Source organism: Charadrius vociferus, unplaced genomic scaffold (genome assembly GCF_000708025.1).
Source record: "Charadrius vociferus isolate BGI_N301 unplaced genomic scaffold, ASM70802v2 scaffold136, whole genome shotgun sequence".
NCBI lineage: Eukaryota > Metazoa > Chordata > Aves > Charadriiformes > Charadriidae > Charadrius > Charadrius vociferus.
The window spans coordinates 500,041-523,701 of NW_009648960.1; the positions used below are offsets into that span (position 1 = coordinate 500,041).

The 23,661-nt window shown below is 41.0% G+C and overlaps 1 protein-coding gene across 1 annotated transcript in view; it reads left to right on the forward strand.

The window, feature by feature from the left end:
• AGAP1 (ArfGAP with GTPase domain, ankyrin repeat and PH domain 1) overlaps positions 1 to 23,661 on the forward strand; it is a 264,182-nt gene that overhangs the window by 214,008 nt on the left and 26,513 nt on the right. The window contains exons 13-15 of the mRNA XM_009887562.1: positions 4,532 to 4,686; positions 7,003 to 7,093; positions 12,137 to 12,359. Of these exons, the coding sequence (XP_009885864.1) occupies positions 4,532 to 4,686; positions 7,003 to 7,093; positions 12,137 to 12,359 (469 nt within the window). The remainder of the gene's footprint in view (positions 1 to 4,531; positions 4,687 to 7,002; positions 7,094 to 12,136; positions 12,360 to 23,661) is intronic.

The window sequence follows — 23,661 nt, forward strand, 5'->3', positions numbered from 1 at the left end:
AATATTCTTGTATGCCTATGAGAAATGCCTTAAGCCTAGCAAGTCTTTGTTTTATAGCCATGGAAAAATAGACATTTTTTATTTGTTTAAAAGCAAACTTTTGGGATGGGTGTAATTTCTGACTGTAGAGTGCCCAGCAGAAAGACACCCCACCTTCTGTTGACTTCAAACTGTGCTTGTGGTTACCCACCACTGGTGCAAGGTGTTGGTGACTATTTATGCAATTCTTAATATTGAGAATAAAAGATGTGCAAAGTGGAAATTGTGAACAAACTGATATACGATATTTAGAGCTGCTGTTACAGGATGCCAAGAGGCATAACTGCTTCTGGACATGCGTTTTCACTTTATTAGACTTAATTGGGTTCTCTGGAACAAGTTACAGACTAATTGTATCCTGTAGTTATTTTCAGTGTAGTTCTCTAAATCTGATCTCTGTTACATACCATGAACATAGGCATTGGTACTGGAATGCAGTGAGGCCATGCCTAAATGTTTGTTTTCCCTTGCACAATCCTTTGCTTCTAAGAAATTGTATATCTTGTTTTCCATAAGCGGGTGGGCTGTAGCAATGTCTGGCTTTTGGCAGAGCAAATTAAATGTTAACTTGGGTTAAATGCAGTAACTTTACTATGAAAAGATAATGGTGAAAACAGTATATGCAGCATAAACAGTGATACCATGTAGCTTCTTGAAAGTGGTGGTTTTCCTAAAAATCACTTCTGCTTCACGTTCCATATCATCATAATCGTACAGTTTCAGCTCATTTCCCATCCTAGCCACTCCTTCCCACTTAAGAAAAAAAAAAAGGCACCAAAAAAAGCCCCAAACAACAACATTTTAGACATCTCCTGTTGATAATAACTTCCAAATGGAAAACAGTTGCAGCTGGTTCTTCGCACTTTAACCCTTTGTCTGCTGGCCTTCCAGGAAATAATTGATGACTGATTGGCCCATTAACCTTTTTTTTAAAAAAAAAAAAAAAGTTTGACAGCCTGGACTTGTGTAATGAGGAGGGATTCCTAGTGAAATCAGGTTGATGGCTAAGTTGCTTACCCCTGAGGATGCAAAATTAGCCCCACAGGACCTCGTCTGCATAGAAACTGGACACAATTAGTGTAATATCCGGTGTTATTAATGTAGTTTGGAGTAATTGGGCAGGTTGATTTCGACAGGTTGATGGTGCTAAAATACTATTATAGTGGACCTTTCTATGAATAACTGTTAAACATGGAAAACTGTTTAATAAAATTTTGTGATTGGGCTCACAGGGATTTAAATAGCACAACCTATAATTTTTCTGAAGAGTAAAATGGAGCAATTTCATTCTGCTGTCTGGATTTTCCTGTTCGTCTATGCGGTGATTAAGGATGTACGCGTTTGCTACTCATCTTTTGTAGGCATTGCCCTGTGGGTGATGTGGACCAGGCGTGGCTGCTTTGTTTCACAGTCATGCTTACAAAAAAAAATTTAGTGTATTTAAGCAGAAAATATATTATTGAACACATCTCCAGCTGGCACAGTCGCTTTTCATATGAATGTTTTAGGAAGTAAACCTGAAGCTTCAGTGGATATAAGAGTGCAAACTTGTATGTTCTTAATGTATCATCAGCAGTGACCGAGATTTTGGCTAACTTCCTGATGAACTGAAAATGTCCTTCCAGCCCAGCCTTAAAACACACTGCAGCCCTCATAACCCACGGCGGGGCTGTACGGAGACAAACTCACCGACACGTTACGTGGACTTTGCGATCCCGAGCCACAAAGGCAGTGCAAGGTCTTTACAGCTTTTGTCATGGTGTCAGCTGGTCACAGCAGAAAAGGTCAGGAGATGAAACACAGGAGCTTCTCCTGTGGGAAAAGGAGACTTGGCATATAAAGGAGTGACCACGGGAAATGGCTGGAGGTGTTTCCTGAATTGCACTCCAGTCGCATGAATAGCCGGGTTTGTGTCCTTTGCCATAGGTCTCCCATAAGCAGGGGAATAACTTTGTGTAGCGTTTCTGGAAAACAAAGCTTGCAGAGGTACTGCTGCGAGGATGGTATTTCAACCTTGCTTTTAAAGGGTAGACTGGCTGAATTGCAGTGTTTTTCTCATAAGCCCTTCTTGGGCAAGCCAACTTCATATATCTGATACGGATGAATGGCAGATAGGAGATAGGAGGATTCAATGGTGCTGCATCTTGATTTTATATATTTCTTTTAAGGTCTGGAATTGTAATTTCTGGAAAGTCGCCTAGTACTTAAACGCTGAGATGAACTGTTTCAGGATTAGTGCAGAGAGACTCTCTAAAGATATACTGTATATACTTGTTGAATATTAGTTATATACTACATATACTTGTTGAGTCATTAGGCATTGAGAAGTCAGCCCTGTGACGTACGCTGGAGAAATCTCCTCTTGTTATGTTCTTCTGTGTTTTTGCAGCCCTACAGGCCCTCCTCCCTGCTTAAAAAGGTGTGGGGAATTTTTAACTTGAGGTGGCAAAATGACTGTTTTCTCTCACAGGCAGCTCCTTCAGCTTATACCAAGCCTTTGGTGACATAGAAGTGGTATGGTGTATGGTCAGGGAAGATAGGATGCAGCCTGGAGCAGAGCTGCAAGTGGAGAAGGGAAGGGCTGAGGGAGAGGGGCATGAGGTGCAGAACATGGAGTGGGGCTGAAAAGGGCCTTTGTGTTACCGGATGTTACAGGCTCCCTGCCGTAACAATACGCCTGTCTCAGTACCGCCCACACTGAGTAATTTATATAGAAGGATTTTCTGAACATTTAGTGACCAGCGTTTGGAAATCGTCCTTTAGTAAGACTTCAAGAGTACAAAGTTTTATTGCTTAGAAGCCACTGAAAAGCCTAAGGACGATGAATTTCCTAAATTGGACTCTACAGGGGGCTGCTTCAGGTGGGATTCAGTTTTTCATGTTCTCTTCCTTTGCCATCATTCCCTGTTTTCATCAACACATGCATACTCTGCATATGCCTGTACCCTCCCCACTGACCCTGTGCCGTACCACTTCTATGTAAGTAAAAGACTGTAACTGTGTTGTCCTACAGGAGACAGCACATAATTTCCTTTATTGTTGAGTAGTTCCTTTTACATCGTACTCATAAATTCTTGAAAGCTCTGTTTGATAAATGTGGCCTTTTCCATTATTTAATCATAGAATTTTGAATAATAAGTCTACCTGTTTGTTTTTAACACAGTGTTGCTAAAGTGAAAAGTGGTTATTGTTGTACAGTCGCGTCGTTTCTCTTATCTTTCTTTTCCCACTTATCCTACACGATTTTTTTTTGGTGTTTTGGGGTTTTTTTTTAGTAAAACTGCTGCTTCATGCAGCTCATGCACCTGGAACACCTCCGTGTTCATTCTCACCTCAAGGTGCAAAGTAACCTTCTGCTGTTTTTTGAGACATCATTAAAGCAGTGTAGGCACTGGCCTTGCTAGCATGGAGTTTATCAAAGAAAACCAGTTGTCCCACAGGTTGAGAAAATGACTCCCAGTGAGCAGCAGTACTGTCTTTAAAGCTAGTGCTAGATTCGTCACTTATCTTTGTATGCTTATGGATGACAAGGTAATGCAGGAGCTTCATGGCTCTGAATATATAGTAAGTCATTAGCAGACAAGCGAATGTAAATGCCGTTTCTAAAGCCCATTATGGCTGATGTTCACCAGAACTTTGTGCTCTATTATTCTGTTCCTTTCATGCTTCATGCATGCCCTTCCCAATTCCACTTGCTCTGTTTCAGCTTCCCTGATTATTTTTTTTTTTAATTTGACTTTGGTGTCCCATGTGTAGTAAGCATATGTGTCCACTGAGTTCAGTTCTGCTGGTATTTTCATATGCCACGGTCCTCTGGCCTGAATATTTGTCCTTATACTCTAGTAGCCCTAAGGATATTTCATTGACCCTTTCTGCTAGCTTCTCAGATCATTTTCTCATCTCCCGTGTCAAACGTGAATGTTGAATAGGTTGAACTGATTTTAATCCTGTATTATAACCCAGTGTATTTATGCTGTAGACAAGAAAACATACACATCCGCTTTTAATATATCTGCATGTAAACAACTGCGGGAAGGAAGAGGGTAGATTTCAAATTTTCTGTAGTGTCAGCTCTTTATCATTTATCTCTTCATTCATCTTTTAAGTTATTTTGTGACACGCTTAGATTTTTATATTATGTAGCTCTCAACACCTCAGGTTTAAATCTAAGTAAAGCTTGTTAGCCGCTTCGTGTGCGAGAAAGGTATAGACTTGATACCAAACTCACAAATGCACATGGGAACTGAATGTTTACCCAAAACAGTAATTTATCTGCATAATATTTGGAGAGGAAAAAGCAGTGGATCTGCAAGTCGTTTTCTGATGCATTGTGCAACTGCAGGGTAGTTGGATATATCTAGCCTCAAACCTCAGATGTCCAGACCTGTGTTTGCTTGTTACATTGCAGAAATGCTTATCAAACAGGATTGTTTGAGCCTAGCTATCGATACCCTTAAACTTACAACTTCTTCCTATTGCATGTTTTTTTCAGAACAAGAAGAAAACTTTGAGTTTATCATTGTCTCTCTCACTGGCCAGACTTGGCACTTTGAAGCTACCACATATGAAGAAAGAGATGCATGGGTACAAGCCATAGAGAGTCAGATCTTGGCCAGTTTACAGTCATGTGAGAGCAGCAAGAACAAGGTATGGTACACAGAGTAATACTAAAATAAGTAACAGGTCATGAAGATGAAAGCAAAATCAAGAACTATTGAATTTTAAACCTGTACTCCTAGAGGCGTGCGTGCATTACATACATGACAGAGCAGCGTTAGAGCTGTATGCATATCGCAGATATTTCAAGACAGCTGGTGCTGTAGCCTGTTTTACAGTTTATTTTTTACAGCAGTTGAATTAACGGAGCTCCTGGATTATCTGTTTTGCCTTCAGTATTGCTCTTAAAATTTTGAATGAAACTTGAGGCTAGGTCCTGGCCTCTCCCCACTGACAAGTTGTATAGTGTAGTCGCTGCTGCAGATTCAGGTTTGTTTCAGATTAGAGGTCTGTAGAAGGCCCTTAAGGAAAAGCCTGTTTTGGACAAGAGTGGAGGCAGACCCAAAAAATACACAGGAGGCAGCGTATTTACTAGTCAAATCTCATTAAATCTACTAAGCTCCTGCATGGCAAAATTTAACTAAATGTTCTGGTTGGACTAACCAGAAACGTGCAGTAGCGTTCAGCCATAGGACTCTGCCGTGATGAAGTACTACAACTCTCAGAAATTAAAATTAAGCTGTTGCTTTTGTGTCTGCTTTACAAAGCATTTGCACAATTTTTCTTTTCTTTAATTACACTGAATTAATTTTTTATGGTTTCTGCCTTAACTATTATAACAGAAAGCAAATCCAGACACAGTTCATCAAAGCTTTTAGGGGAAGATGAACATTGTCTAAGAGATACAGGCCTTCTACCTTGCATTGCTAATTGTAATTTGTTCTCCTTTCCTGTCTAAATAAATAAATGCTTAAAATCTGAGACTTCTTCAGTCATTGCTCATTTTTAGAAGGGCAAGAGAGCTTCTGCTTCTTGAGTCTCTGTGTTTGCAACCACTTCACAACTAGGGAGCAAGGTGTTGAGTGGTAGTGGAGGGAGAGAATTGAGGAGTAATTATTCAGGCCTATAGATCCTTTAGCATTATCCACCTAACAGATGTCTTTAATGATTTTATGTTGCAAGGAGGAGACTCATATTTTGAAATGAATGCTTGCTTTCATTGCCCTATCTACCAGAGTAGATCAGACACCAGTAATTATCATCATAATAATATAATTTACTTCCCATATTGTTTTAAAAATTTATTTATTTCCTATATGTGTTTCTGAGACACAGAAAAATGACTGCTTATATGGATTTTTGGCTTTCATGGATTTACGCATTTGACTATGTATGTTAAGGGAACACAATAGAGGAAATTTGTACGCTAACACCTATGTAAAAATGCTAATAAAAAAGAGGATAAAGAGTGGCTGGTAATATTTACTGTGCTGTACCCACAGAGAAGATTGGCCTTTGTGTATGTTAAATATTTTTTGAAAGGGAGAATCTGTTGATAAGATTATGTACGTACAGGGAGCTTTTTGGGTTATATATTCAACCCGCTACAATGCTCAGAGAGGTTTTTTTCTCTAAAGTATTACTGAGGTCTCAAAACATGTGGGAAGAACTAGCTGGAATAGTAAAGTGTAGTTAGTTGGACAGGTTTAGACTGTCCTGTTGATAGCTCAGGAGGACATTATCTCCTCAGAGCCATACTTAAGACTGGGTCCTCATCCCATCAGTTTGTTGCAAGGAGTCCATTATTTGGTACAGCTAACAATTTTCTTCTCAGAAAGCCTACAAGATGGTTTAGTTGGGGGGAGCTGAACGACTTATACATCGTGGCAGTCTCTCCAGGTCCAAGTAGAGGTCATTGGCAGGTCATCATGGAGAGTCGTCTGATTAAATCTGACCTTTTGATGATAAAAAGGTTTCAGTTGCTTTTGCAAAGCACCCTTTAGTCTTCATTAGCAAAAGCATAAACATCAATAAAAGAAATTGATTTTATAAAATAATATTCTTATCTAATTTATCTTAAGAAGTAAACCTCACTTTACTTGTGAATAGCAGGGTTCGTTTTGATGCTTGGTTTTCCTCTGCGCAGTCTCCCCACTTTTTAGAATCCAGACTGGAGACCCCAGAACACTGTGAGCTCCTGGGCAGGCTGAAGAGAACTCTGAGCTGTCAGAAACATGGGAGGAAAGAGGAGTGCCTGCTTGCCAGGCATGGACTTGCAATACTTGGAGATGCCAAAGGATCACCATTTCTTGAGAGGCAAACCAAGGACTTGGGTTCCTTGATCACGGTCACTCAACCTTGGTCTAAGCTTTCGGTTTTGCCATTCGTTCAGTGGACAGTTGTGTCATCTAACCCTTTTTATTGTGTTTTTATTTGTTGCTTATGCATTTCTTTAAATCTACGCAGTCCCGTCTGACGAGTCAGAATGAGGCCATGGCCCTTCAGTCCATAAGGAACATCAGAGGCAATTCCCACTGTGTGGACTGTGAAGCACAGAGTAAGTATGGCCGCTTGGCCTCAGAAAATTGACCTCTTCTCCTTCTTGGCCAAGACTTCTTCTTAGCCAAGACTTAGGTGAATGCCCACCACCGGCTTTGTCTTTTTTGGTATTATGTTCCATGTGTTTAAATATTTCTTCTTCATTATGGAGTTTGCTTAATCAGACTTATATTAATTCATACTTAATATATGCTATGTCAGAGGTACCCTATTTTTTTCCGTTTGTTGTTTCTCATGCCACTTCAAATGTCAGCGTTTCTTTACTTTCGTTTGAAGAAAAGGAAAAAAAAGTTTGCTGTTTGACATGAGTTACTTCCATTTTCCTCTTATTTTGCGTGGAGAGGGCACATTTGCCATGGTAATGTTTTCAGAGGTAGAGCTTCATAGGTTTTTTTCTGGCTTGGTTTTTTTTTAGAGTTACTTGTCAGAAGAAACCAAAGTCATTGCTCATTATATCTGGATACTAGAAAACTGATTTGGGATTTTTTTTTTCTCCTCTTTGTGTTTCTTTCCCTTTTTTTATTTTTAAAACATACACTTAGTGTTCAGAAAAGTGTTCTCAAGAATACTTTGAGCTGTGGTTCACCTCACTAACCCTGGCTGAGGTCATTATTCTGGTGCTCTTTAGTTCCATGGGTTTGCAACAAAGCCACAAAAAGGAAGTACTCTTGCTCTAAGCAATTAGTTGTAGAAGCAAAAGGATTGAGAACTTGCGCATTTTTATTTCTTTGATATTTGAAAGTCAGAACTTTTCCTGTGATTTTTATATGTGCTTAAAATGGAAAAATATTCATTTATTTTTCTTTGGGTATAACTTTTTTTTAAGACTTGCTGTCAGGATTTTGATTACTGGTCTAAGCCATTCTAACATCCCAGTTAACTTTAAAATGAACATTCATTTGGAAGTGCAAGTGCTTTTGCATGACTAATTTGCTATCTGTGTATTTAGCAATCTAGCCGATTCAGTCATCCACCAAACCAACCTATTATCCCCTGCCTCATCCTGAGAAGACTTGAAGGGAAGGGAAGGCACATTAACAGCCATTTAAAATAAAAAAAGGTTTTCCCATAACATCAAAATGTGCTTCACATACAGACTGGTTTTAATTGCTTCTTTTGAAAACTGTCAGATATTCATATGCCGTCCACAGGAGATGGATCAAGAACAAAGGCAGCTGCCCTGTCCCCCCAGCAGTTCAGCACACAAGAATGTGAGCCCTGGCTGGACCGGGCTTTGAGCACCAGGACTGTGATGCTGTCAGAACAGCTTGTTGACCTGCTGGAGGGAGATCCCAAAGAGAGATTTCACAGGGACTTTTCACAAACAGAGAGAAATAATAGCAACATGAATAAATTAAGGTCTTTACGTTTCCACTGGCTAGTAATCCAGCAGGTGATGGAATAAGGGAAAATGTTGGTTTGGATGGTGTATTAATATATACAGCCCAAAATGACTCTTATTTATCACTGTTTTTTCATATCGACCTGGTAGTCATTCAGATTTGCGCCAAAGCTTTGATACAGTTCAAGTAAAAGGCATATAAAACGGTGTGCTGTGTATGAGAAGGATGGGGTCTTCAAGTGACCTAGATGTATATTTAGCTCATTTGAAGTACTCGCTGCTGTCTGTGGGCAGACCGCCATGGGACTGTTACTGATTTCTGCTCCAGTCTGTCTGTACACCTGTGGGTGGCATTTTCTCAGACCCAGCTAAGTGGTTGCCCAGACAGAGTTGAAAAGTGCAATCCCTTCACTGCAGATGACTTCCCACACCCGCGCATGTCCTTTAGATGTATCCATTCCAGAGTCCACACTGTCCCCAAGGTGTGTGTTTCTCTCCCCGGTCTTGCACATACCCCAGTATTTATGCAGCCAAGCTAGATGTTTAATCAGGAAAATGATTGTTCAGGAAAGGAGCACTTCCCCCCCCCCCCCACCCCCACCCTGTCAGCCAGGTTGTTTTTCATCCAGATTGCTTCATGGGTCAAGCTGGCCACTCATGCGTGGTGCCAGCAGAAGGGATGTGCCAAGAACATGTTGCTGAGAGAGGGCAGGATGGGACTGCCCTTTTTGGCAACAGTCAGCACTTGGTTGTGTAGCTTTTTGGGGGATTTGGAATCTCAGCTGGAACCTCTCTTAATTGTTTGTATTTTTGTAGATGATTTAAACCCTCTTTGCCTCTTCTTGCCTTTTGACCTTCCTAATTTTAAGGCCACCATCTTTGCTTTTGAAAAATTTGAGATATTTCCAAAACTATGTGTCTTAAAACGTAAACATGCACATGAGGTGAACCTCAGCCTGCTGCTTTTTCTGCCAGGCTTTGCTTTATTTCCTTCTCTCCCTCTCTGCCTTGCCTGGGCAAGTCCTTACCCCAGAGCATTTAGCATCACAAACACCAGTGCTCTTATGGAAAGGTTACATAGTTTGCATCCTCACAAAGCCAGATGTTTGGGAGCAAAGGAATATGAGATGTTGCTGTCCCTCAGCTCTATTCAAGAGCCATCAATCTTCCACTTCAGAAGTCTCATTCTTCCTCTTTCTAGAGCTCTTTGGCTTTTTAGCACTTCATCACAGCACTTTGTTTCACCAGGGAATTGATGCCTTGTTGTATGTTAATCAGCAGCAGTAGTACCAGCAGCATCTGTGTGCCACCGGCCTTCTGGCCCATTGGCAGTCTCAACCTAAAGTTTTTAAGTTGTTTTTTTAACATTCTTATTCCTGAGCAACAGATGAGGCAAAGTGCTTTTTAGGTGCTGGAGTTTTTGCCCAAGAAGGTCTTATTTCATGTTTCAGAAGGAAACCGATGTTGCCTTTTCCCAGAGCATTGGAGTCCCAGTGGTGACTTCTGTCTGGAGAATGCACCGAAGATGATCAAATTGCTTAGGCAAACCTAGCTAAATTCCTGCCCCTGAAGGATGTTAGTTCTTCCACTCTCACTGCGTAAAGAGCAGATGAAAAAGAAAAAAACCCAACCAAACAAACCCACTTTTAAAGAATAGAAAAGATGTAAACTTTTCTCTCTTTTGCTGCAATTCTTTGCAAGATGCCTTCACCCCCTGCTTCATCTTCTTTCCCTGGCTCTTCTGCTTCTCCCTGCTGCTCTTGTGCTCAGCCCTGCAGTATCTTGCACATGCCAAACTCATCAAGATTTAGGATGGCAAAGCCTTTCATCAGCAACCTCACATCCAAAAGGATGGAGGAGATGGTGGGGAGGGCTTATTCTCCTAAAAGAGCTGTTCCAAGACTTTCACCTTAAAATGATCAATCTGATTATGATGCAAGTCAAAGTGGGGAAGAGGTTTTTAGAAAAGGAGAGAACAAGACACCTTTAAGAATATGGGCAGCCGAAAATTGTAATCTGGGAATATTCAGTGATGTTTAAAAGGTCATATTTTGTTTGACAAATTGTAAGTAAAACAAAGCAAGGAAATTGGCTTTATAGCACCTGTCCCTGCATTGGGCTTTTTCCTTCTTTTACCATCAAACTTGGATGTATGCATTATGGAGAAAAGCCTGCCACATGCTTGTTGAATATTCTGAGCATCTTCCGATTCAGAAATCCTCTTCACAGCAGCAGGAAAAGTGAGCTGATTTTGATGATCTACAAAAAAAGGAAAAAAACAGGTTGAATAGTTATGGCTTACTAACCGCGTGTGGTTCTTTTCAGTATAAATCAGTGGTAACAAATTTCAGGCATGATATTTAAAAAGTGCTCAACTACATGTGAGAAGAGGAAGACACAGATAGGACCAGTGAGTTGAAATCAGGGACATCTGTGAGCATGTCGTTTACAACAGTTTGCCTTTATTATTGGTGGGTAGTGACTTCTGTCATCTAGCGTACTTCCTTTTGAGAAAAATGTGGGACTTTGCAATTAATATTATCTGCTTTCCTTTCATATTTTTTATTCAAATGTGACATGTCAAAGAACTAGGAAACGTTTTGTTTCCACATATTTTAGCTGCCAAAAATAACTTTTTGATTTTGGGTTACATAAAATAGATACCAGTCTTTGGATGAAATTACCCTGAATAGGAGAGGTCACTGGAAATTCATTTTCTATCAGCTCTAAATTTTATTTAGATGTGAATAAAAATTGCCTGCCCTCTCAATTAATCACCATTTTTCTGCATAGCTTTCGTGATAGCCTACTAGTTCTTTGCGACGCCTAGTGTAAGGCGGGAAGAAAAGATCTAACAACAGGGGGGAGAAAAAAAAGCCACCAAAAATTCCTCCCATATGTCTTCCATTGCATTTGTTAAAATGGATGTTTGTTGGAGAGAGGGAGATTCATACAAATCTAGATTTAAATAACACAGGACAGTGACAAAAAAAGTTAACATCTTTGGAAATTACATTGAATTTCCCGGCTTTTGTCAGGTTTGTCACAGCCTTACCATTTGCAGGGTTATTTTTGTGTGTGTGTGTGTCTCGGTGGAATCCTTCTGGCTCGTACACTAAAACTGGAACTGTTCAAAGTATCACATTTTCATCTTAGTACCTATCTCCCTGATCTTAGAGATGAAAACATACCCCATAGTGTGTTAGATGTAAAAGCCATATGTAGGTGATGATATAGATGGTTATTAAGGGAGTTGGTTTAGTTAGCAACAGAGACATTGTATGTAGTCGCTCTTTTTTTCCCCTCCCTTTTCCCTTGTAATTGGCTATGAGTGGCTTTAGATTCCCAAGGAGAGGCTTACTCCGCTACTTCATCATCATCTGTCTGCCACTGCATTTATATTTTCTTTGTTTCTTCTTTTCTCTCTAATTCATATTTTTCCTTTGACTGAAGGTGGAATCATACATCTTTTGAGACCCCCTCCACAATATTTTTTCTTTACTCCTTGAGGGTTTCTCAGGAGTGTTAGTATCTCCAGAGGGCAAAATTGACCCTTCTGTAAGACCTTCCAACTGTTGTTTTGGACAAGACACCTGCATTTTTTTTCCCCAGAGCCAAAATGTTTATTACACAAACACTGAGTAGGAAGTTTTGTTAGATGTTTCATTGTACTAATTGCTTGTGTCACTTTTCCCCTAGACCCTGACTGGGCCAGCTTGAATCTGGGAGCCCTCATATGTATCGAATGCTCAGGTATACACCGAAACCTTGGCACACATCTTTCTCGGGTCCGCTCTCTTGACCTGGATGACTGGCCTATAGAGCTCATCAAGGTGATGTCTTCTATCGGGAATGAGCTGGCAAACAGCGTCTGGGAGGAGAGCAGCCAAGGCCATATGAAACCTTCATCAGACTCCACAAGGTAGGCTTTCCTGCTCCATCTCACAGTGGCGCGCAGCAGGCAGGTAGTATGTGATAGTACATGTGGCCAAGGCTGTAAGCTGTGAGCACATAAATCCTCATTTTGGCATTGCAGTCAGAGGTGATAGGGCGTGCCAACTTTTTACAATATAGACTTTTCAAATTCTCCCTTGGAATAGGCCTTGTAAAAATTAATGTGTATATATATCTACACTGCATGCCCAGGAAGAACGTGTGTTGAAGGTGGGGGCGGGTGTCAAAAGTTGAGTGACCCCGTTACTTTTTCACTCTTGTGAAGGTTTCCTCAGCGGCTCTACAAATTTTTGGTTCAGTTGACTGACCGACAAAACAGCAGGAGATTGAAACCTCCTGCCTGGCTGTTCCTCGATCTAAATTATACTGTAGTGTGTTTCTTTGTTTCGGTAAGCCACAAAGTTCCTGGCTCTTGGACTATCAGTTTGTGATTAATAATCTGCCTTCAAGCTCACCCAGGAGTTTGTACCTAGCCATCAGGTTTTTGGGTTCTTATCATGGATGTTGAAAGTCCTGCTCACTGTGGACTTGCTTTTTTTTTTTAATGTGATTTATGTGAAGGCGTTAGTTGATGGAGGAGTGCGTGTTTCCTGTGAGAACAGTATTTCACCTACCAGTCATAGCTCAGCACAGTGAAAATCTTCTTTCTGCGATGCATTGTCCTATCAAAAGCAAAAGGTATTTTTATGCTTAATTTATCTGAGCAGTGTCAAAGGAGGAAGATGTTCTGAAAATACAAAATATAAGTGCTAATAGTTATAACTAAGGTATTGGCTTGGGGGAAGCAGAGTGACCTCTGGCAGACTGTTTTTCAGCAGGGGGGTTCAGGCAGGAGAAATACCTTCTGGACTACCTTGCACAGCTGGGCTAATCTTTGAAGTTGTCTTCAGAAGTGCGTTATAATTGTCTTAGGGCGAGCTCCAGGGGAGCAGCCTGCATCCGAGCACTGGTTGGTCCCCCGGTAGCAAACGGCACAATGGAGGTTGAGCTCTCAGTGTTTGCCTCCTGCATATGAGGGAAATCAGAGGGAATTATAGTCTGATTTTGTTTATGTATATTTCTGGATCTTGCTTTTTCTGGTACCAGATCAAGTGAAATTATAACCTGGGAGCATATACTTGGGCCACCTCCTACAGTCTAGGAGTAGGTTTGTACTGTTGTCTGTAATAAAGTCAACTGTTTCTTATTGCATTATTTCGTTAGCACTGAAAAATGAATTTGTGGTGCCACCTTTGGTTCATCTTCGAGAATGAAGCCACTACATTAATCAGGCTACTTAGATGAATGACTATGCATATAAAAATGTTCAGGGAGACCTACACAGAGATTTTGTTCATATATAAGCTGTATGTCTGCTGTATAAGTGTATATTATTAGTCAACTAATATAATGATTTCATCAGGTAGATTGAAATCAACTTACTGCTACCTTTCAGTCATTAGGGTTACTTTAATCCAGAGATCTTATATTGCTGCAACTCACAAATATATGTTGCTCCTTACTGCTAAGGTGAGCTGGAGAAATACCTCAATTCAAAATACTTTTAAAAGGAAAAGCCATACACTCAATTGGATTTTTTTTAAAAAATACTATTTTAGTATACATATAATAAAGATATTATCATGAAAAATCTAAAATACGTGTGACTGTCATGAGAAGAAAGCCACCATTTGAATTAAATTATTCAGGTTTTTATGTTTGAAAATGAGTTTTTCTTATAGAAAATCAACTTCGTTCTCTTTGTATTTCATGCTCAGAGCTTATTTTAATTCCTCTTTGTTTCTGTACATCTTCTTGTTTATATTCAGCTGGTTATGAATCTCGGTGACATTATTGCACTTTTTTCCTGGACTGTAATGTTTTTTGAACAAAAGGTATAAAGATTCATGTTACACATACGCATTTCCATCTGTGTGTCTAAGTGCACACTTGTATGATGGAAGAGCTATTAGAAAAAATAGAATTAAGATTAGGTGAAAATTTTCACACAAAGCAATTATAATCTTGCTTTGCTACTCCCATTTTTTCCATTGTTTGCAGCAGGGACTGAAGTGGTATTTATGACATAAATATCTGAAAGGTCTATTTTTTGAAAGTTTGTGCCTCCTTTTGTGCTGTACTTTGGTCTCGACTAGCATCATAATCCTTCTGTCCAAGATACGGCAAGAAAATAAGTTCGTGTTCTTTTGATATAAGTGTCGTGGTTTAGGCCAAATCGGCTACTGGGGATGTGGGGGACCCCAGATGGGACCGACAGATGCTCCCCTCTACCTCCCTTCAAAGAGAGAGGCAGAGGAGGGAAAAAGAGATGAGTTTAGAAGAAACTAAATTACTTTAATGAAATATTTCATTATTTCCTTTTATTTTATTATTAATATATACAAAACCATATCAAGCTCCCAAGATGACAATCACATCACCGGCTGGCACTGGGGAAATCCCAGACTGGACTCAGTGACGGACAGGAACTGGATCTGCATTCAGGATCAGGATCAAAGGCAGACGAACATACAGAGTCTTCCTCAGATGTTGGCCATTGAAGAAAGAGAGCTGACCCTTTAATCCCTCAGCTTTTATACTGATCATGAGGCAGATGGGATGAAATCCCCTGTTGGTCACTTTTGGGTCACCTGTCCTGTCTGCTCCTCCCCGCAGGTGGGACCCCACTATGCTTTTCAGCTTCCAACCCTCCAGCGGGGCAAGAACAAAGTTGGTTGGCCTTGGCTGTTATAGCAATAAGTGTAAGCAAGAGCCTCTCCACATACCATGCCTGGGCATCAGCTGTAAACATAGGTCTTATCACTCTGAGAGCGAGAATTGTCTGTACAATATGCTGTTAATTTCAGTAGTTAGATGAGTCCCAGCTAAGAAGTAGTTACTGAACAAAATTAGTCCTGTTATACCTCAGACCAGGACAATAAGTTATGCATTACGTTTTCTTGCTGATGTTTGAAGTTTTGCATGACAAATCCTATCAGAAGCAACTACAATGGACCTGAAGTGGGGTTAAATAAACCCCCCTTTTTTTGTTGTTGAGGAACTGAAGGGGGAAGAGGCAATTGAAGTTGAGGGACTGAGGGAAGTGGCAAGAAAGTAACCAAGTAGAAAGATGACCAGGGAGCTGAGATTTGGAGTTCTGATGGAGGAGGGATGGAGGGAGTCCAAGGATATTTTTAGATCAGGGAAGAAAGAATCATTCAGCAAAACTTCTTCTGAAGGGGAAGAGAGCTGATAGCTTATGTTGGGGGGCTGTTTGTGCCCATACTGGTGAGCTTTGGGATCAGCTGGAGTCTGAGAGCTGCTATATGCGCTCAACATGCTCCTGCTTTAATGAGTTCTCCTCTCACCAAAACCCCAACAGATGGGTGAGGGAAGTACTCCCATGCCTACCTCCAAGTTTCTCCTGAATTGTTCATATCCCCATTCCCTTCACTTACTCCATCTGTCCCATATAGTGCTCCCATTTTTAGTTCTATTAAATATACTCATTAATCCACCCTCCATGACTTTCCACGTGTTTGCTCAGACCTTCAAGAGGTTCCTGCAAAGTGTTGGAAACACAAGAACGTATTTCTTAACCATTCCCCCATCAAAGGCTTAGCACAAAGCATCAGTAAAAGACCTTAGACAAATACAGTCTTCTCATGAGTTTGTGACTGACATGTCTCTTAACTCTTCTGTCTCCACTGGGCCTCCCCCCCCCCCGCTCCAAGCACTAAAAGTTGTCAGCACAGTGATGGAACTTCTGTTAATAGACATTTGTATAGGGGATCAGACATACATGGCTTTCACCATTTTATGTTGTGTCTTTCTGTTGGTGATGAAGCCATCAGCAGAAATGCACAGGCTTTGTAGGGGCAAAAGAAAGGATTATTGACCGCTCCACAAATACTGAATCTGTTGGGCTGGGAGGTTTGTGGAGCGTTGACATGATGGACTAAAAGGAACCTGGAAGTCTCAACGTGGTTTCAAAAGCTGTCCCTTGAGCTTGGGAGAAGTCTGCACTGATCCCTGAATTACTGCAGTGGCATCCCATGTGTTTCTGTTGAGTTCAGGGAAGGATGGAGAGACCCAGGGAGACCGACGTTTTGCAGGTGAGATTACCAAATGGCTGCTGTAGGCCACAGCATAATTAAGGAGTCCTACTCAGGAAAATGTCACCAATATTTATAGGAATAGAGCTAATCCAGGCTGTGAGTACAGCTTGTGTTTTTAATTTTATACATTCAAAAATAAGTTGAAGCAATACCAAACTTAAACCACATCAAACATACCGTACTGCTGTCTTTTCCTAGTCCACTCAGATTGTCTTAAAAACTCTTTTCTCCAAGAACGTCATGGGCAAAGATAAACCTGAAAATGTATTTTGAAGGTCAGAAAGGCTCTCAGATTGGAGGGTGTGAACTCAAAGCCTGAGAGTTTTGTAGCAAAAGGCATTACTCCTGCTGCTTTCGTCAAGGATATATTGCCCAGGTATGTCCTCTAATGTTAACACATGCCAGGTCTCATCAACCCTGAGAGGCTGCTTGTAAAATAAGTAGATCTCCAGGTCATTCGGTGCCTCTGGATCAAAGGCAACACCTTGGATGGCCTCTAGCATGAAACTGGAAGGCAGCACAGGTTATGGGAGCACAGGTGAAATGGGATCCCCAAGGAAGCAGCACAGAGTAAAGCAGTAGCATGAGGCAAAGTTCAGACTGAGGGTGTTGGTGTGATTACGGGGAGGAAAGAGGAATAAACACGAGCTCCCGGTGAGCATAAAAAGTTAGCGAAGCAGCAGAAAACCCAAACACAGGCGAATACGTGCATGTGGAAGGGAAAGGGGACCAGCTGGCCTCTGAACAGCGGTGTCTGTGGGTCCCTGATTAGGTCAGCTTCGGAAGGCTGGTAATTGGTTCCAGCAATTATCAGCAGCCCTGAGAACCGCCGCTCAAACTTCGGGAGCCCTGTGACAAATTGAAGCTGACTGCTGGTGAAGGAGTATCGACTTCCCATTTCTAAACAGGGGGATCATTAGTCAAGAAAAGCATCTTTTAATTACTCGCAGTAAGAAAAAAAAAAAAAAAGGAGGGGGGAAAAAAGGAAAAAGATCTTTCAGTATGGTTCCTGCAACAACTGCCATTTTTTTTCCAAGTGTATTCAATATTAAATTTATTGTCTTGGAGGGGAGGGGGTGAGCAGGGAGAGTTTGCCTGAGGTCCCTCCTTCAGTAATGCGGGTTTAATTTGGAGTGAGAAGTCAAATTAGAGTAAATCAATGTTGCGACAATTAACTGGGTCTGGGGATGAGGCCAGGATTTTCACCTGTAATTGCTATTGATACTACTTAAGCACACTCTTAAAACATTGATTTGGAGTGGTGTGACACCAGAGTAGCCCGGTGAGACAGGAGCAGAACTGCTCCATGGAGGAATGCTGGAGATGTGGTGAAGCCAGCCTGGGGAGTCTGTGCCGTGTTTTGCCTGGACCTTTTGCACTGGTACGTAGCTACCAGATATTTAGCTTTCTTCTGGACACACCTCACATGTTTTGCTTTCTCCACATACTGTTCTTGTCCATGGAGCTTCCAGCGAAAGATGTCGTTGGTCTTTTCCAAATGAGATAAGCTGCCACCATCCCTCTGCCCACTCCAGGAGGTGATTATCTGCTCCTTCACCCTCACCCTCTTTCTCTCAGCTATCTGTCTCTCTGGGATGGATGTGCCAGCAACGAGATCACCTCCAGCAACTGGAAACTGTTGGCCAAGAAGAGGGAAGGCAGTGTGATATCTAGGCACCATCCCAGCCATGCATCAAGTGATGCTGAATATTTGCATTAGCTATGTGCAAACCTTAAAGTTAAAGGGCTCCACCATTGGTGTCTTTTGGAGAATATTCATAAATAGGAACAACCTCCAACTCCATTAAAAATACATTTTTAAAGTGAGGAATGAGTGGTTAGTAGAAGATCAGACGTAGTTTTAAGCTCTGCCAAGGCAGCCCCAAGTAGCAGCTCTTCAAACGGAGCTTGGAGGTTGGAGCATCCACTACGGTTTTTGCTCAGGTAGTCTGTTTGCTTAGCAGTCACCCTGTTTATTCTGATTACGAAAGGTTCTAAGAAAATAGAGAGGTTCTTAACACTGTCTAAGGAGTCTGGAGTTGGGAGCCGGCAGTGTTGGGAATTGACTTTCACCTTACGACATAAGATCCAGTTTGATCCCTCACTCACTAATGAACTGAATTTAATGGTGTCAGAAAAAACATTATGCAGCTCGACTATATTTAGCAGACACTTAGAATCCTAAGCTGAAGCCTGGCTTGCCATTTCAAGGCTAGCATCCACTTATGCTGAGCGTGCACTGGTTTCTGAGGGATAACTGGGGAGTGACTTTTATGAAAAATATTAAACCACGCCTTCTTTTTTTTTTTTTTTTGTAAAAATAATTATTCCTTCATTATGGGTACTACAGATAAAGGGCAAACCCAGGGAAGCAGAGTAGTTAAGATCCCAGTACTGTATCCTGAATCTTGTAAGGATGCTTCATTTCATATTTCTCTCATTTCTTGTTCCTTTTGGCCATCAGATTGCTGTTATAGTCCTGTTGGTCTCCGATTCCTGGCATAAGGCCGCAGCATTACAAATGGGGCCTGGGGGAACATCAGTACCTCTCTATCCGCAATTGTCAGGTCTGGTTTCTTAGCAGTTCTTGGCCTGATGAGGTCAGTGTTTTGTGCCTTTTGAATGCTCCTCCATGCTTGACACCTTTCCTATTTCAGGGGTGGGGGAAGGGTGTTTTTTAAAATAAATAATAAAAAAAAAAAAGATTTTATTGTGAAGGGCTGACCAGAACCCATCTGCAGTTGGGTGGCATCTGCTCCCCACATGTCACTTCCCTCATTAACAAGCAATTGAATTAATTAAATGCTACTCAGAACACGCATAACAAGCTACCGGCAGTGTCCAAATTAGCACTGATAATCAAGGATGATTTCCTTTATTATCCTGCTAAGTGGTGTGCAGGCTCTGATCTCCCTGTCTGCCCTCATCTATTTACATACCCCCAGCTTCTGCCTTTAGAAGCTGAGGTTATCTTACCTAGTTAATTTGCCACGATCACCAAGCATGGCGGATTGATATTCCTGCCTCTGCTGAAGCAAACCCCCCCCCTTTCTCCCCCTTTCCTTCCTCCCCGAGCCTGGTCCTTTGTATCTCAAGCTCACTGATAAATTAAAAGCCACCCCTGTGGTCTCTCAAGTGAGTAATAGAGGCAGAAATTTCATTTTGCAACTGGCTGATTTAATGATCCAAAGGGTAATTAATGGCCTGATTATCTTAATGTTAAATATGTCCGGCAGCAATTACTGTGACCTCCCGCTTGTCAAGGTCCAGGCTATGCTCTTCTTTCAATTAAGTTCTCTGGGGCTTAATGGTATGAATAAACTCCTCTGATTCTATCATTCCGGACTCTGAGATTTAAGCGAGCTAGGGGCTCGTTTGGAGTTTTAATCAGCCCGTCTTCTACTTGAGCGATCAGAGTTAACAATTATAACAAGGACAGTTTAACTTTCTTCCCTCCCCCCCCCCTTTATATTTTTATTTTTTTTTAAGCGCTCAGAGGGAATTTTGTTGGCTGCAGTGGCAGCTTTGCTAGGCTAGTCTCTCCCTATATAAATTATCATGTGAATGCCGCTGTTTTTCCATTTGACAGGCTTAATTAATTGGCAGGAGCGCCCGAAAATGACAGTGCCACTAATTGCAACTCCAAGTCCATTTCTGTCATTGCGGCACGCTTGTCAGCGGGCATGCCCCGCTCCTCGCTGCGGCCGGAGTTTGTTGACGTTTTCCATTTCGGTTTTCACATCTCGTCGGGGAACGTGATAGGATGTGATAGCCCAAGATGTGCCTTTGGGTTTTCCAGGCATGCAGTTTGTGTGCAAGAATGACATTTACTGCCAATAAAGTTTAGACAGCTGGGCTTCTGCCGAACCAACAGCTGCTAGGGGACTTAAGATTTGACTTAAGATATTTCAGCAAGTCCTATGAACAGGGGAGGCTTTGGGAAGGAATTCCTTAAAAGAAAAAAAAGAAAAAAACAAAACACCAAAACACCAACAAACCCTGGGAGTCATAACTCACTCTTGGTCTTTCTGGTGGCTGATCTACACTAAACAGCACATCTCCCATTGAGCTGGAGTTACATTAGCTCTGTTTTGGACAGCAGATATTTCATAAAGATAATGAGGAAAATGTATAAATTATTAGTTACAACAGTATTATGTTTTGAAACACACACATAAATAAAGGGACTGATTCATTGCTGCCAGTAAACTAAAACCTTTCCCCGTATGGCTGTAGAAATGAACTGATTCTGACATGCTAGATTGCATGGTTTCAGATTAGAGTAATTGTAATTGTTTTAAAATTAAATTTAAAAAAAAAAAATTGTCACTTACCAGTAGCTTCCAGGAAATGAATCTAATAAGAATAACTAAGTGAGGCAAATGAAATGTCAGCTTGGGTGGCGGCTGGTCGGATTTCACTGTTTGGAGGCCTCAGAAGCTCAAATGAAATACTTCAAAGATGAAGGTTAGTAGTGGAACGACGTATTTTATTGTCCTTGTAGCTGCTTGGCAGACCTTGTCATCCACGAGCTGATCCGGTAAAACACTGGTGCCTATATGGAGGTGTGGGAGATGCCTGGGTAATTAAAAATAAAAACAAAACAACAAAAACAACCCTTCGACCCAGGTTGTCCAAGTTAATGAGCGCTTTAGATAAAATGCTCCCTGGTTCAATTGCACGTTTCTTATGTGCAAATCTGTCTTTGATAAAAACTCAAACGCTTTGTAAACAGAAGCCTAGTTTGCATTTACTATTATAATCCTTATTCTTCTCATTGCCTGTGAAAGGGAAACCTGCAGAGAAGTATTTGTCTCCTTCTGCAGTGTATTGGAGCATTTGTTAAAAAGCAGAGGTGTGAAAGCCACAATTCTATTTATATATTTTTTAAAAATCTAAATTTGGCTTGTTTCGATACCTGCTAGCTAAGATACCTCCTAGCTAAGACACTAAGATCCTTCCTCAAATCCATATTTTATGAGTATGGTGACAATACCAAAATGAAGATCAGAGTAGTGGGCCAGAGGCAATGGTCAAGGTTTGAATACTGAACTAAAAATAAAAGGAGGGGAAAGGCCTTCAAGGGGCCTTGAAATAGAAGACAAGTAAAGGAAGAGGAAGGCAACAGTCCATATTTTAGCAGTTTACAAGTCTTGTGACATTTGGTGGGTTTTTTATGTAACATGTCATCCCCGGGGATTGTGGAAAACACCCCTTGTTTTTGAAGGTATTTTTCAGTGGTGATAAAAAAATGAGAAACCCACTCTGAATACACCCAGAAGATCTGAAGAAAGACATGGTTGGGTGTATTAATCTTACCAGCAAAAAAAAAAAAAAAAAAAAAAAAAATTAAAAAGCTGCTTGAGGACATCTTGCCTCTTGAGGTTTCTGCAGTAGGACAGGTGATAGAGACTGAAATGTTTTACCTTGGAGGTACAGTCAACTCAAGGTACCTTTATTCTGCTGAAATTCTTGACAATTTTTGGTTATACTTTTGTGTGTATTTGGCTACCACACTGAAAAGCACCTAAAGAAGTTGATGAGCTGTTACACTTTGGGAAATCTAGAATTTCGAGTTCAGGACTCAAGCGAAGAAAATTTCTTTCTATTGTATGAACAGTGACAAGTGAGACAGTGGGGAGATATATTGGGAAAACAGTATTCCTAAGCCAATAATCAGCTGTCAGAAAAAGTGACTTTTTTTGTTTGTTTGATAGAGTAAGAATCAGTCTGTTGGTTGAGTGCCTGTTTTAAAGGTCTCAAAACAGCGTAGGATCTTGGCTTCAGACAGTTCAGTTTAGATATGGACTGATTATTTCTTGTTTTGTATTAGTTCTCTCCCAAACACCTAGCAGAGCCAGAGAGCATCTCAGATTTGAAAACCAAAGTGTCTTCACTGTGACTTCACATCTGTTTGGCCATGAGCTACTTGAAAAGGTCAACACAGAACTTGACAATAGAGAGAGAAGCATCGCTGCATTTACTAGAAACTACTTGGGCCACTGTTTAACTGTGGTACTACAAAAGAGGAATGGAAGAGCTAATTAGTACAAAGAGATTAATTTTAAATGAGAAAAAAAAATGGATATTATAAATTGAGGGGAAAATAAGCTTACCTCAAGCCAATGGCCAAAGGTAAGTACTACTTAAAATGAGTCAAATGCTAGCTGCTGTGGGCTAGTCTTTCCTCAGAAGATTCTTTGATACCTTTATAAGCATTTAGAAAGAAAGTAGAAATAAGACTTAATCATATGCCACAGCAAATTCAGCAATAACAAAAGATGGACAACGATACCTATATGACGGTGACATTTCCCATCGTTTGGTGACTGTAGCCTCCCACCCATCTAACTGCAAACCAAAATCATTGCAAATTTGCAAAGGGATGGGTCCATAAACAAATGCCATATTTCAGTCCAGAACCCCGACCAGGACGATGGTTAACGCTTCTGCAGAAGTGTAAAGACGACCAAGTTAATTTTCTCTAGGGTCTTCGAGACATCTGCCTTTTACTGAGAAAGCAGCATCAGGTTTGGGTAGTGTGGTTTATGTGCTGAAGGAGGCCATCCATCTTTCCTTCCCTCCACAGAGCACCACGTTTCTGTCTTTTCCCCCCACAGTTACACAAGCATGAGTCTGGTCAGCTCATGGATCCCATCAAAATCTATAGTTTCAGTGCATTAGGGTTTTTTTGGTTGGACAAACGGGTCCCTTTCAGCCTACAGCCTGCATGAGCACTATATCAATGTAAAGGAAGCAGTGTGAGTTCATGGCCAGGGGCGAGAGGGCAGATGGAGGCAGATCAACCCTTCCAGCAGCAGCCTGCAGCTAAAGCAGATTAAGTGTAAGGTGAAACAGCGCCCTGGTATTGCTCATTTGGATCAAAGTATGGATTGGTGGTGAATAGTTGTGAAATAGGTAACGGGTAGACTCTGGAGTACATTTTCTCCAGATATATTTGTAAAAAACTAAAAATAAAAATTGCTGCCGTGCCAAGCTTGGAATTTGCTGCATGGACTGGAGATTGAAACCGTGCTCGATGTGAGATGTTAGTTATGGTGCTTATTTTAGCTGTCTAAGATGAAGTATCTGAATTAGGAGTAGTGTGGTGCAGCTTTACTGTCAGAAATCTGAGACAGAGCAAATGCAATGTAGATGAGTATTTAAAAAAAA